At 47.2% G+C, this 13,089-nt stretch overlaps 2 protein-coding genes across 12 annotated transcripts; one reads left to right on the top strand and one right to left on the bottom strand.

Moving 5' to 3' along the window:
* The first annotated feature begins 214 nt into the window (after positions 1-214).
* LOC6734800 (alpha-amylase-related protein) lies at positions 215-1,938 on the top strand. The gene is made up of 2 exons (XM_002081767.4): positions 215-904; positions 961-1,938. The coding sequence occupies exons 1-2, from the start codon at positions 251-253 to the stop codon at positions 1,786-1,788; spliced, it is 1,482 nt and encodes a 493-aa protein (XP_002081803.1). The 5' UTR covers positions 215-250; the 3' UTR covers positions 1,789-1,938.
* LOC6734799 (serine-enriched protein) lies at positions 1,790-12,124 on the bottom strand. 11 transcript variants are annotated; one of them, XM_039292761.1, is made up of 10 exons: positions 11,653-12,124; positions 11,142-11,277; positions 9,848-10,027; positions 9,315-9,473; positions 8,897-8,935; positions 8,078-8,195; positions 7,689-8,020; positions 7,485-7,625; positions 7,235-7,285; positions 1,790-7,060 (listed from the first exon to the last, which is right to left on the bottom strand). In XM_039292761.1, the coding sequence occupies exons 3-10, from the start codon at positions 10,016-10,018 to the stop codon at positions 4,163-4,165; spliced, it is 3,909 nt and encodes a 1,302-aa protein (XP_039148695.1). In that variant the 5' UTR covers positions 10,019-10,027; positions 11,142-11,277; positions 11,653-12,124; the 3' UTR covers positions 1,790-4,162. The 11 variants fall into 11 exon arrangements, with proteins under 11 accessions (XP_039148695.1, XP_039148688.1, XP_039148690.1 ...); XM_039292754.1 differs by having other exon boundaries at positions 6,954-7,285; positions 11,653-11,961; positions 12,027-12,100; XM_039292756.2 differs by having other exon boundaries at positions 6,954-7,285; positions 11,653-11,961; positions 12,031-12,091.
* Positions 12,125-13,089: the final 965 nt, after the last annotated feature.

Raw genomic sequence — 13,089 nt, 5'->3', positions numbered from 1 at the left:
GTATCCCAACTGCCAACTATTACAATCATGATCTTTTGGAAAAGCCAAGATACCCGCGAGTTGCAAATATCTATCCTACTATCGCATATTGCCATAGGTCAGCCGATGGGCATTGTAAATCTGCCCCCAATCTGGGGGCGACCATCTGCTGGTCGTAAATTGGACCCAAGCGAAGCAAATCCGCGATAAGATTGTCCGTGGGGTATAAAAGGAGAAATTGCTGGGAAGATTACTCACAGTAAATACGGTCATGTTCAAGTTCGCTTTGACCCTAACGCTCTGCTTGGCGGGCAGCCTTTCGCTGGCCCAGCACAATCCCCATTGGTGGGGCAATCGCAACACCATCGTCCACTTGTTCGAGTGGAAGTGGTCGGACATTGCCCAGGAGTGTGAGAGTTTTCTGGGACCCCGAGGATTCGCCGGCGTTCAAGTGAGCCCCGTTAATGAGAACATCATATCGGCGGGTCGTCCATGGTGGGAGCGATACCAACCCATCTCGTACAAGCTGACCACTCGTTCTGGTAATGAGGAGGAATTCGGTGACATGGTGCGTCGTTGCAACGATGTGGGTGTTCGTATCTATGTGGATGTGCTGTTGAATCACATGTCCGGCGATTTTGATGGTGTGGCTGTCGGCACTGCCGGAACAGAGGCGGAACCCAGGAAGAAATCTTTCCCAGGAGTTCCATACACCGCACAGGACTTCCATCCCACCTGCGAGATTACCGACTGGAACGATCGCTTCCAGGTGCAACAGTGCGAACTGGTTGGCCTCAAGGATCTCGACCAGAGCAGCGACTGGGTGAGGAGCAAGCTTATTGAGTTCCTGGATCACCTCATCGAACTGGGTGTTGCTGGTTTCCGGGTGGATGCCGCCAAGCACATGGCATCAGAGGATCTAGAGGTGAGTTGTAGCTATCTCAATTGGTGAACTATTAGCTAATGGTGGTTTTTCCGCAGTACATCTACAGCAGCTTGAGCAACCTGAATATCGATCACGGATTTCCCCACAACTCCCGCCCCTTCATCTTCCAGGAGGTAATTGATCACGGTCACGAAACCGTGTCCCGTGATGAGTACAAGGAATTGGGTGCCGTCACCGAGTTCCGATTCTCCGAGGAGATTGGCAACGCCTTCCGTGGCAACAACGCACTGAAGTGGCTGCAGAGCTGGGGCACCGGTTGGGGATTCTTGCCCTCGGGTCAGGCCTTGACCTTTGTGGACAACCACGATAACCAGAGAGACGCGGGTGCCGTGCTGAACTACAAGTCCCCCAGGCAGTACAAGATGGCAACCGCCTTCCATTTGGCCTATCCCTACGGCATCAGTCGGGTGATGAGCTCGTTCGCCTTCGATGACCACGATACCCCGCCGCCGCAGGATGTGCAGGAGAGGATTATTTCTCCCGAGTTCGATGAGGATGGAGCCTGCGTGAATGGCTGGATTTGCGAGCACCGTTGGCGTCAGATCTACGCGATGGTGGGCTTCAAGAACGCCGTGCGGGATACGGAGATCACCGGTTGGTGGGACAATGGAGACAACCAGATCTCCTTCTGTCGCGGCAACAAGGGCTTCCTGGCGATCAACAACAACCTGTACGATCTGTCGCAGGATCTGAACACCTGTCTGCCCGCCGGAACCTACTGCGATGTGATTTCCGGCAGCCTGATTGACGGATCTTGCACCGGAAAATCGGTCACTGTGAACGAGAATGGTTATGGCTATATCCACATCGGATCCGATGACTTCGACGGTGTGCTGGCCCTGCATGTGGATGCCAAAGTTTAAGTAAAGGTAACACAGAAATCTGGGCTTTATTTTTGTCTCAAATTACAATAAAAACGAACGCACATAATGTTTGGAGGTATTAGCTCTAACTATTCGAGTATGTTTGTGAGCGGTAACAATAGCAATAAAAATGCAAAGTAAGGTATTTAACGCGATTCGATTCGATTCGATTTTAATTGGACTTAGTCTAACAAATGCCACGACAACGACATCCTCTGAATTAACACCCGGAAAGGGGGAATACTAAATATATATACATATGTAGTATTCAGTATATAAGCTGGGCAAACTGGGCCTACATCCACATCCGATCCAGCTGGCACACTGTGAACGTAAACCCGCTCTGCAAATAGAAGAAGTTGGCATTGTGAAATTGTAGTTGGGTGTTCTGGCCGGAATCGAATCCGAATCGCTACAATTGGCTCCATTGGCGACCACCACCTCTCACAAGCATTCAGAGGCGCAATGGAAAATCGATCGAAAATATGTAATTGGTAAGCGATTTGGTCAGCGACTGTTTGGTTAGTTTCAAAACAAGCAACTACAAATCAAAATAGCAACGTTTCTACTGGCATTCCGATACGAGTGTTACGAGTGTGTAGTTCTGGATCGATGGATCTCCCAGATCCAAGATGTCGGCTGGTGGCAATTGATGTGTGGTTATCGGTACGATTAGTTACCATTTGATTGGAATTAAATGCTTATGAAGCGTAATTACCTGTAACATGCTGATATCTTGCTTCTTAGGAGTATCGCGCTAAAACGTTTCTTACTCCACTTAGAATATAACATATATCTGTGTATACTTTGTAAACTATGATTCTTTAGATACTCTGCTTAAATTTAGGCTTGCTTTACTCAGGGTTACACTATTTGACTAACAAACACAGAGTCCAAAAATGTTGCTCAAAGTTTAACAATAATTATTAATTAATTTAGTAATACAATTTTTCCACTCTTTGCGCGGCACAAAAGCAAATGCTTTTCCTAAATTTTAAGATTTAAGTACGGCCCCAAGTCCAGCTTTAATATACAAACATGTACGCACACCCAGATGCGCATAATTTTGCTTTGATCTTAGTCTTAGGAGCTAACTAGAAAATCTTGTCTCACCTTTTGCAATAGCAGCGCAGTTCGGTTACATTTAGATTTTAATCATCATCTTAGGTTATTTAGAATCATACAATGTATATTGATTATATTATGCCATCAAAAATTTGTAATACTCGCGTTTGCTAACGCATATAATTATAGCTATATAACAGGAACCACGTAAAAATGCACAAATACTTAGAACATTATCGCTTTCTGATTTCGGTTTCCACATCAATTACAACATCAAAGTGTGAACTCTTATGCACATGTATACATATAAACTTTTGATCTATTGTTGTTTAAATAGTAGTCAGGTAAATCGTGGGAGGAATTATTGTTGCGCATAAGTTTGTTAATGATTTAGAATATACATTTTGACTTCATCTGTACTTCATTAGCTTTCATTTTCGATTAGTTTGCAACCACGGTTCGAACGAGGGTTGCTTCACAAATCAGCAGAGATCATAAGTCATACCAAACACCCGAAGTTACGGGAACTGGATTAATCAACTTCGGTGGCCCGAAGCGAGCGCCTTTGGTAGAGCTTTTGAAACGGCCTAAAAACCAGAACCATTTTATAAAGTTTGATTACCAAACGCCCTCTGTTCGGTGACACCCTTAAGCCTAAAAGATTGCGATTAGGATCCACAAAGATTCAACACCGAGATTGTCAAAAATATATGCGTATCGTACAGATATCAATAGATTGCCGCCAGTGTTTATGAGGTTTGCTTTGTTTTGGTACCAGTGATGGGAGGCGATGGACTAACTAAACAAAAAATATTATACATATATATTATAGAAATTCTGTTGATAATATTAGCACCTGGCATGTCATATTGTATTCATATACAATTGTGATTATTACTTTAGAAAATACACATATGCAATTACAGGTACTTGATATTGATTTACTATGTTTCTTATTCAGGACTATTTTATGCATATTGAACATTAAAATAGGTAATGTTTTATCGTTATAGGGCAATTCGGCTTTAAATTTACAGCATTTGATTTAATTTGAGATATTCTCGTTATGGTACAAACATTGAGTATTTTTGAAATAACGTACTAAGACATCAGTATGTAAAGGGCAGTTATTGTTGAGTTTGAGAATTAATTTGATCAGTTAATTAAATTAGATTTATATGCCATATATTTCCAGCACATTACTTTTTACAAAGTATACGCCACTCTTTTGGCCTTTCTTTGGTTTTCTATCTAAGTACTAGCCCCATCACTGGTTTCCACTATTACCATTAGTATTTCTCTCTGCCCCCTAGAAGCTCTTTCCCGCATCATGGATGCGCTTCCGGCGACTGTCGCGCCTCCTGTAACGATCTATAATCCTCGAGCGATGCCTTTCCGGGCACAAGGCCTCCGGCGAGCTGTCCACCTTCTTCATCACGATGCGGAATGTGAAGGTGTGCTTGGGCGAGGCGCTGGCCGCTCGTCTCGGTGACGGTGGCTCGAATTCACTGCCGCTGGAGAAGCCGCAGGAGGAGAGCGGAGCGCTGGGGTGGGGCAGGGGAACCGGTCCGACCGGAGCAGCACCAGGAACTCTGGGCGTGCCGTTTGTATATCCCGATGGGGTGGACATGGACCCAGTGGATAGCTGCTGGGTGAGCACGGAACTGGGTCGCGGCTCGAAGATGGAGGCACATCTCTGATCAGTGCAGAGGAAGGTGCGCACCTCTCGCTCCTCCTCGCCTTTTTGCCGGACAGTCAGGGGAAAGTGCTTGCGACTGGGATCCCCGTAAGGACTTCTCTGGGGCTCCGGGGGATAGCCATAGCCGTGGGGATATGACCCACTGGAGTCGTAGCTATCCCTGGAGCTATAGTTCGAGGAAGTCTGCTGGGACAGCGGACTGCGTGCCCGGGAGAAGGCACTGAATTGGGAGACGTGCAGCTGGCGGAAATTCTCCGTGCGCTGCTTCTTGCTCATCGCCGGAAACGGAAGGCTGGGCGATCGACCACCGCCCTCGGTGGGTGTGTAGTCAAAGTGAGTCTCCAGCGAGGACTTGCGGCCTCCGCAGGAGGAGCCAGATCTTTGGAAGGTCTCCGCATCCACAAGCTCAATGGAGCTCTTCCTCAGATCAACGGCTCGTCTGCCCTGGCCTTTTTCATCGGTATCTACAATCTCAAAGCTGGAGGTCTGATCCTCGTAGCTAGTGGACTGATACCGCGAAATGGAAACGTCAAAGCTGGTATCTCTGGACGAATAGGGGCAATCGAAACTGGACTCCCCCCGACTGGACTTGCTCCACTTACTCTCCACCAGCTCGAAGCTGTCGCCCCCCGAATCCAGACGCTGTAGGTTTATGAGATCGGTTTCCGTGTCCACCCCGGGACTGCGGAGCTGCTCCAAAAACGGAGAACGCGGCGGATCGAAGGAGGAGCGGCGCGACGGCGGCTCAAACTCGATGGTAGGACACTGGAGCGGCTTCTTTGCGGGCTCGGCTGCCGCCAAAGCTGCGGCTTCAGCTTGGGCGATGGCCAGATCCGCATCTTCGGTCTCCCGCCGCAGTGCCTGCAGATTCACATAAACTGGTTCTGGGGGATAGGCTTTCAAGATCTCTACCAACTCGGCGCGCATGTCATCTGGTATCATTAGGTCATTGGAATCTGATTCCCGTTCCTCGCTGATTCGCGGCTCTATAGGTTCCCTGCTCTCCGATCGTCGTGTGAAGTGATGCACTGCAACTGTTCCGCCTTCTCCGTTGAGGGCCACCACTTTTAGGGAATTGGTGACCTCCTCCACGAACTGGGCCATGGCGGCATCGGTTTGTTCCACCTCCGTTTCCGCTTCCGCATCCTTTTCTGTGTCCTCTTCTTTTACGACCTCTGGTTCCTGCAACTCGCGGAGCCTCTCATGCTTGATATAGGACTCACCTACCTTCTCGAAGTGGACATTGGCCAGCTCGAAGGGCAGTTCGTCCGACGATCCACCTACCTGCTGATCCGCGTTGGTCTGACTTAAGTCAGCACTGGGTCTTTTGGATCCGGAAGCTGAACTCTGCTTCTGCTTCTCCTTTTCCTCCTCGTCACGTTTCGTCGACCTCCTGAGCCTCAGGGACATCTTGGCGTAGTGGGTGAATTTCTGGGATATCTTCGGCTCGAAGCCAACCTCGGACATTTGCTTTTGGACAGCGCTCTTGGCGGCCGTAGAGGATGCCGCTGGACTGGCTGAGAAGGTGCTCTGCCGGATGAGAGGACCACCGGAGGATCCGGATTCCGCTCGGGTGAAGGCATTTGCAAAGCGGTTGGTTCGGCTGCTCAGATGCTTAGAGGGCTTCCTCACAAAGGCCAGGATCTCACGCATCACGCTCTTCTTCTCCTGCGGCTGGGCTGCCTCCTTTTCCTTCTCCTTTTCCCTTTCCCGAGCAGCGGCCTCCGCCGCCTCTCGTTCTCGTTCCGCACTCTTGTAAGTCTCGGCGGGATTGGACACGGTTATCGGGGGTATCGGGCCCATGGGCGAACGCTTCTCACTGGCGAAATATATGGGTGTGAAGAGGCTAATCGACGGCCGCTTGAGGCCGACGAAACCCGCTTCTTCTGGTTCAGTGGCCATGTCCTGGACGTGAACCGTGGATGTGGGACTCCTTCGGGTACCCGGAACTCCGAATTGGCAGCCGAAGTCTGTGGGTGCCACTGCTCCCAAAGGAGATCGACGTTCCTGTGTGTGCACGCTGAATGTGGGGCTACTTCTTCGGGGCTCCCCAGTTGGACTTCTAACTGTGGGACTAGTCATCGGATCGTTCGGTGACCTCAATCCGCTGTTCGGGAAGAGCGGACTCCGGCGTCCTTGGGGACTGCGATCGTTGAGACCCACAGGACTTCGTCTGCCCTGGGTGCCCAGCGATATGGAGAGCTGTCCGCTATTCTTCCGGCGATTAGATGCCCGGAGTGTGCCCTGGCGCGAAAGCGATGTGGGCGTCTTCTGGGAACTGCTGCCCGGACTTTTGGACTCCGGCACTGGCATGACCGGACTCTTCGGCGTCAGGGGGCTGCGCTTCTTCTCTCCGTTTCCGGAGGTCAACGAGGTATTCAGAGTCAGATTGGGTGCATTATTGGGACTTCGTCGCTCCGAGGGACTGCGTCGCGTGCGGAAGGACTGCGACTTGGCTTTCCGGATCTTGGGCAGCGACTGGTGGTGGTGACGGTGGCGGTGGTGTTGCTGCTGGGACGACGAGGAGGAGGAGGGGCCGTTCAACTTATGTTAGTTGCTGTGGTGCGGTCCACTCGTCGGGTCGCTGCTGCCGCTGGAACTGAGGGTGGTGTTCGATCCGTACGGATCTAGGGAGCTCTGGACCGACATCGAGCGACCTTGGTTCTGACGCGCACGCCTCACTCGGCTAGAGTTGGGAGACAGCTTTCCGGGGTCGATGCTTTCTGGGTCTGCCTGCAATGTGTAGAATCAGACATAAAGGGGACAACAGGATGGATGGACGGAATGGAGCGCATGGGTGGCGGCGGATGGTTGGATGGATGGACGGAGAGAAAGACAGGCGGACAGATAGATGGACAGATGATGGCGTGAGTGACTGAGTTAAACACCAAGGAAGCAGCGCAAAGCAATCTAGAAGCACAATGCAACCCACCTGGTAAGCCAGCGCGTTCATGATGATGGCATACGGAACGAGGTTCAGCGGATGGATCTCCCGCATCAGCACATTGGCCGGGATCTTATGGAACTGGATGTACTCGCAGAACGTGCCCAGAATCTCCTTAATATCAATGTTCTGCGGGGCAAGCAAAGAGGTCAATAAAAATATCTTTAAAGCTCCTTGGTCTAAAACCCTTACCGGATTGTTATCATAATACTTCTTGCTCCACATTAGTGCCGCCTGGAACTTGGTGAATTCGTCGGCCCGCAGCTCCTCCCTGGCCAGGATCAGGCGAACCACATGCTGTGGCAGCAGCGTGAAGCTGCCCAGGTTCAGTACCTCGGTTCCATGCTCATCCACGAACTCCAAAACCTTTTGAACCAAGGTCTTCGTGCACTTGTACTGAATGTAACGTTCGGCCGAGGCCAACAGGGCGCATACGGTATCCACATTGATGCAGCACTGCACAAATCCTGCACAGGCACGACGCAGTTCCTCGAGGCCGTAGTAATCGGCGGCATTCATGACGCCTTCAAAAGATACTCTTATAAGTTCCAAATGCAATAACAAATAATTTTAAAATTTACCCAGCAGAGTGCGAGGTTGGAGGGTCACACAGCCCGTGTGAATATACTCGATCAGTTGCCGGAACACGTCGGGCTCAAACTCCTCAATAATTAGCGTCTGATGCTGCTGACCTGAGGGCTAAATTCACAGTATGTCAGTATAAAATTCTAATATAAAGTTGAAGCAGCTAGAGGAGAACATAACAACAACAGGTGCAAAGTACATAATTTCTCATAGCCATTCCAATTGTGATTAACTATTTCAGATAGTTCGTTTTTTAAGCTTAAAGTATGATAGTATTTTAAACGAAGTTAAGTTTTAGAACGATTTGTAGGATTTGCATAGGAGAAACAGATTCAACAGAGGTTCAGCGCACAAATACTTTGAAATTATGCTAGGATTAGTTGGGAAAAATGTCAGAAAATAGCACAACTAGTTTGTAAGCCACCCCAATCATTCTGGGCATCACATTCCTTTATATAAACATTAATAATATTAGATGCACACTCAGCAATACATCTACATTTAGTCAATTACAACGGAAATGCATAAAGTTCTTATACGAACGTAGCACCACCTTCGAAGGACCGAAGTTCTAAATATCCTTGCAGATTATTAAGAGATGCTCTACATAAGATATTAAACTGTTTTTCGGTCAGAGCATCAGCAGTGTTTACTTGTATTTATTTTACTACGTTTGTATTGCTCTGCTTTTCTCTGCAAGGACATCAAAAGGACATCCATCAATTACGACACCCACACAGTTACAGTTAGAGTTACAGCGACAGCGACTACAGATACACATACACGCACAGAGGTAGTATTTGATGCTTGGTTACCTCGGGTATCGGAGCTAATTGTTGGGTATAACCGGTTCTCTATGATTACGGATATGGGTTGCGGGGTAACGAGGACGAGTACGATGAGGAATGGTGGTTGTCACAACAGAAAAGGCACGAGAACATTGATATCAGTTAAATGGCATTTGCTGGCTCACGACGTATTTACACATAAAAGAGGATGAAAACCATACGGAAAATAATGATACCGAACCGAACTGAATTGAACTCAAGGGAACTCAAAAGGTGGTTACGAAAATAACCCCAATGATGCAGACCCCACACGGCAAAATGCAAAATCACACCGGCACTCACACACACACACCACACACATCACATACATACATACATACGTACGTAATCCCCCCGCTGGGTAATCGATTATGGATGAATATAGAACACATCTGCGAATACGAACCTGTTGTGCGGCATTCTGCAGATTGAGCAGGGGCTCCGAGGAGCGTTTGAGGAAGAGGCGCAGCTTGTTCTCCTTGGTGGAGGTTTCCCTCTTCCGCTGGGGCGAGGGGGCAGCATAGAGCATTTTGGCAAACACTCGGGATCGGGATGCCAACACAGCCTGTATAGAGAAGAAATCTATTAGACCAATATACAGAATCATCTCCATAGCCATATATTATATATTTTCGTAATAAGATCTATAAATTTCCATTTAACATAATAATTTACTAATAAATAAGGATTAGTTACTATTTTCTGAAAACATGAAAGACTTTAAATAACTTCGCTACAAGAATGTTACTATTTTAATGCCTTTGCACGTCTGAATGCGTCATGTTATGTTAGCCACCAGTAAAATATAAAAGGAAACGCATCCTGCGTATTACAAAGGACTCAATTATTTAGGCGACCAGGACGTCGATTACGCAGTGACCTGATTTCTGGACCCAGAGGATGGTACACAATAAAAAATGGGGAGTACATGGCACAAACCTTGACGGCGCAGACGGGTTCGCGGGTATCGCCCACCAGGAACGTTACGTCACACAGCTCGGGCATGGAGGCCAGGAACTTCATGTCCTCCGCCAGCCCCGTCTTGTTCTCGAACGTCGAGAGGTCCGGCTCTGCGTCAGCCATGCCGGGTAGAATCAATGCCTCGGGCATCTGGGTTTACTGCAATCATGTGTAGTTATTTATATATAATGATAGTATTGAAAGCATCTATCGATGTTATCCATCTCGTTTGTAGAGTACAATCTTCTTAAATTTTCGAAATAAATAAAAAGTTAAAGGAGTATATTTCATGCATTGCAAGGCTGGGAACCTTTTTCCTGCTATTTCGTTTTTAAAAATAAGATTCTTAATTTTAACTAGCCAGAAAACTAAGTGCAAGATATCTTATCCGAAATAAAATACATTTATAAATTTTTTAGTAAGTCTCCAAATATATTTAAAATATTTCAAAAGAGTAATTATTTGAGCTAATCTTCATTTAGAGTTCTTCTGTTTTAAGTTAACAATTATTTTAAAGCATCTTTAAAAGGTCTCAAGAATTGTACTACACGGCTGAGTTGATTTTCTAAGCCATTCTAAGCGTAATTGAAATTTCTATAAATATTTTTTAGCACTGAGCCGTTGAGAGCTGGCAGTAATTAAATTGTAATTCACTTCAACTTTAAGCCCCCCACACAGTCTGGCATCCCCCAGGCGCGCATCTGCGCCTGCCAATATTTGCCACCTCCCCCATTGGAGGTAAGCAAAAAAACACGTTGATCCCAGTGGGAGCCTATAAGACCACGCAAAGAAACCGCACAGCCTCTGTCACAGATTGTGTCCTTGAACATGGCTGAATCACAACTAAATTACAATTACCATGAGGATGGCAAGGAAAGGGCTAAAGGTAAAAAGGTAAAAAGGCAACCTCAAGTGCCAGCAGACAAGGTCCTGTCGCAATCAACTACGCACAAAACAACAACAAAGAACAGCGAGTGGGCGTGGCAGCAGCCTTGCTGCGGGCGGTGGGTGGTGGGCGGTTGTCGGTGGGCGGTGGTTTGTGGGTGGTGGGCGGACTCTAGACAATGCAGAAATTCGCTGCATACTTTGGGGAAACTTTACGTGAAACGGCGAAGAGAGCATGCATTGAAAATTGGAAAACTTTTGTTCGGGTCAAAGTTGTCCCGAAGCAAAGATTAATTTACCTGTTCGCTCATTAACAAATATCGATCAAAAAAAATGACTTGTAAACTTTTCTTTTCATATGTGTAACTCACCCACATAGCCAACTTACCTGTTGCAGGGTGAATTCAGATTCTCTGGCACCTCTTCTTTAAATTTTTTGTAAGTTGAATTTTACACATACAGTTATTGTTGTTAGCAACGGATTAGTTAAATCCGTTTGCTAGCTTAATATTAAATCATTTCGACTGCAATTCCAAAATCGAGTAAATTAAGAAAAATTGAATAAAAAAACGCTTGCCAAGACACTTTCAAAAATATTTACAGAGGTGTACGATAAAGGATTAAGAAAAGTTCTCGTGTTCACAGTACAATTTACAGCATGCCAGAAACTGAAGGTTAAAGAGACGAAGGGCGCGGGGCTTTTGGATACCAAAAAATTGTGCTGTGTATAATGTGTGCCAAAAAAAAAAGTAAGAAGGGAATACGAAAATGTTGTATATGCCACGCATAAATCAGAGAGAGTAAAAGAGAAGGTCGAGCGAGGGGGTAAAATTTGATTGGATTTCGCTTAACGTGTGGAAAATGTTTGAAACTTTTGCAGCTGAGGGTTTTCCACTAACTTTTTTCCCAGCCAAGTTGTGCGCCAAATGCGAAAAATACCAAGCTGTCCGATTTCCGGGTCGCTGGGGCGTCTCACTTTCACTTTTCTCCAAGGATTGCGCTGTGTGTGTGCTTGTGTGTGTATGATGTGTGCTTGTGTGTTATTTGCGTGTATGTATTGGTGACACAACCAAGGCAACAGAAGCAACACCGAGCACAATCACTCGTCCTTGCAGTCACACAAACGTTTCTGTCCAAAAAAGGGCAATTGGATTTTGCCGCAGGCCGTAAATATTTCTAAACGCAAAAAACAAAGTGCTGTGCTGAAGCTGAGGACCGTTAACAATAATTAGATTTTTCTCTACTCAGGCATTCGGCCAACACGCACACTCACACACCCACACAGAAAGCAGAAGCGTTTTGCTGGACGAGAAATGAACCGTTTTGCACGAGGCACAGAAGCGTTCTGGCCAAAATATTCGTGTCTACCTCTGAGGAGGAGTCCTTTTTCGAGTCAGCAGCCACTGCGCATGTCCCACGGCCATCGATCCGCCTCGACGGTGGTGGCCACCAGCTACCCAGACCACCTTAATCCTGGCCAGCGCAACGTGGCCCACAGCCACTTGTTTGCATCATCGCGTGTTTATCCCGCCGATGCGCAGGCGCCGCCAAACATAAACAATGCCCAAGCCTAATGGATGACAGTTACCCCATGACAGTTGACAGTTGGGCTATCGAAACACTTGACATGCGCTCCTTGGACCGCCGTTCGCCTCCAGTCGACCGCCCAGGGCTTCGGATTTCGACGTGCGGTGGCAACCCTCGAGGCACTTGAAAAAAAGACCACAGACCGCACAGAAGATACAATGAATTAGGGAATTCATACAATAGAATATCTTAAAAACAATTAAATTCCTTGAATTAAACGAGGGCAACAATTGTACACTACTTTTTCCTAAGTTTAATTTTTGATCGCGTCGCAATCCTTTTCTATAAGTGCAATAACTCCTTTCTTTCTGAGAAACTGATTGTTTTATTCTAACAAATTAATAACTAAGTAAAGCGAAAGTCATTACCCTGTACAAAAATGTACTCCCTCGGCTTTAACTTGTGCGAATATACCCCGATTTGCCCCACTGTGATCTTTAGCGCTCCGTTTTCCGAACTTCCGTTTTGCTTCAGAGATTGCAGCTTCAGCCGCAGAATCATTAATTACTTTCGCAGCTACCCCAAGCGAAAAGACGGAGTCGCAGTGCCGGCTAAAAATATCTCCCCTTGCGGCACAGCGCACATAACATAAATCTTCCGGCTGATCGGACTAGCCACCTCAAACGGCAGCAGCAGTCGCAGCGGCAGCAGGTAGGCCAGCCGGAGGTCAGGGGTCAGACTAAAGGCTGCACAATGTCCAGGCCGTGACGCCACTTCCCCGCGGCGATTGGTGAAACGCACAAGTCAAT

This window comes from Drosophila simulans, chromosome 2R (genome assembly GCF_016746395.2).
Source record: "Drosophila simulans strain w501 chromosome 2R, Prin_Dsim_3.1, whole genome shotgun sequence".
NCBI classification, from domain to species: Eukaryota; Metazoa; Arthropoda; class Insecta; order Diptera; family Drosophilidae; genus Drosophila; species Drosophila simulans.
Note: the sequence above shows the minus strand (reverse complement) of the source record. Positions and strands in the feature narration are given on the sequence as shown.

What these genes read in the sequence shown, in the direction of transcription:
- LOC6734800 (XM_002081767.4), top strand. Translation starts at nt 251, where the DNA reads ATGTTCAAGTTCGCTTTGACCCTAACGCTCTGCTTGGCGGGCAGCCTT. An exon ending in TGGCATCAGAGGATCTAGAG is followed by an intron (nt 905 to 960) that starts GTGAGTTGTAGC and finishes GTTTTTCCGCAG; the next exon opens with TACATCTACAGCAGCTTGAG.
- LOC6734799 (XM_039292761.1), bottom strand. Translation starts at nt 10,018, where the DNA reads ATGCCCGAGGCATTGATTCTACCCGGCATGGCTGACGCAGAGCCGGAC. An exon ending in CCAACCTCGCACTCTGCTGG is followed by an intron (nt 8,021 to 8,077) that starts GTAAATTTTAAA and finishes TATCTTTTGAAG; the next exon opens with GCGTCATGAATGCCGCCGAT. An exon ending in TGAACGCGCTGGCTTACCAG is followed by an intron (nt 7,286 to 7,484) that starts GTGGGTTGCATT and finishes TACACATTGCAG; the next exon opens with GCAGACCCAGAAAGCATCGA.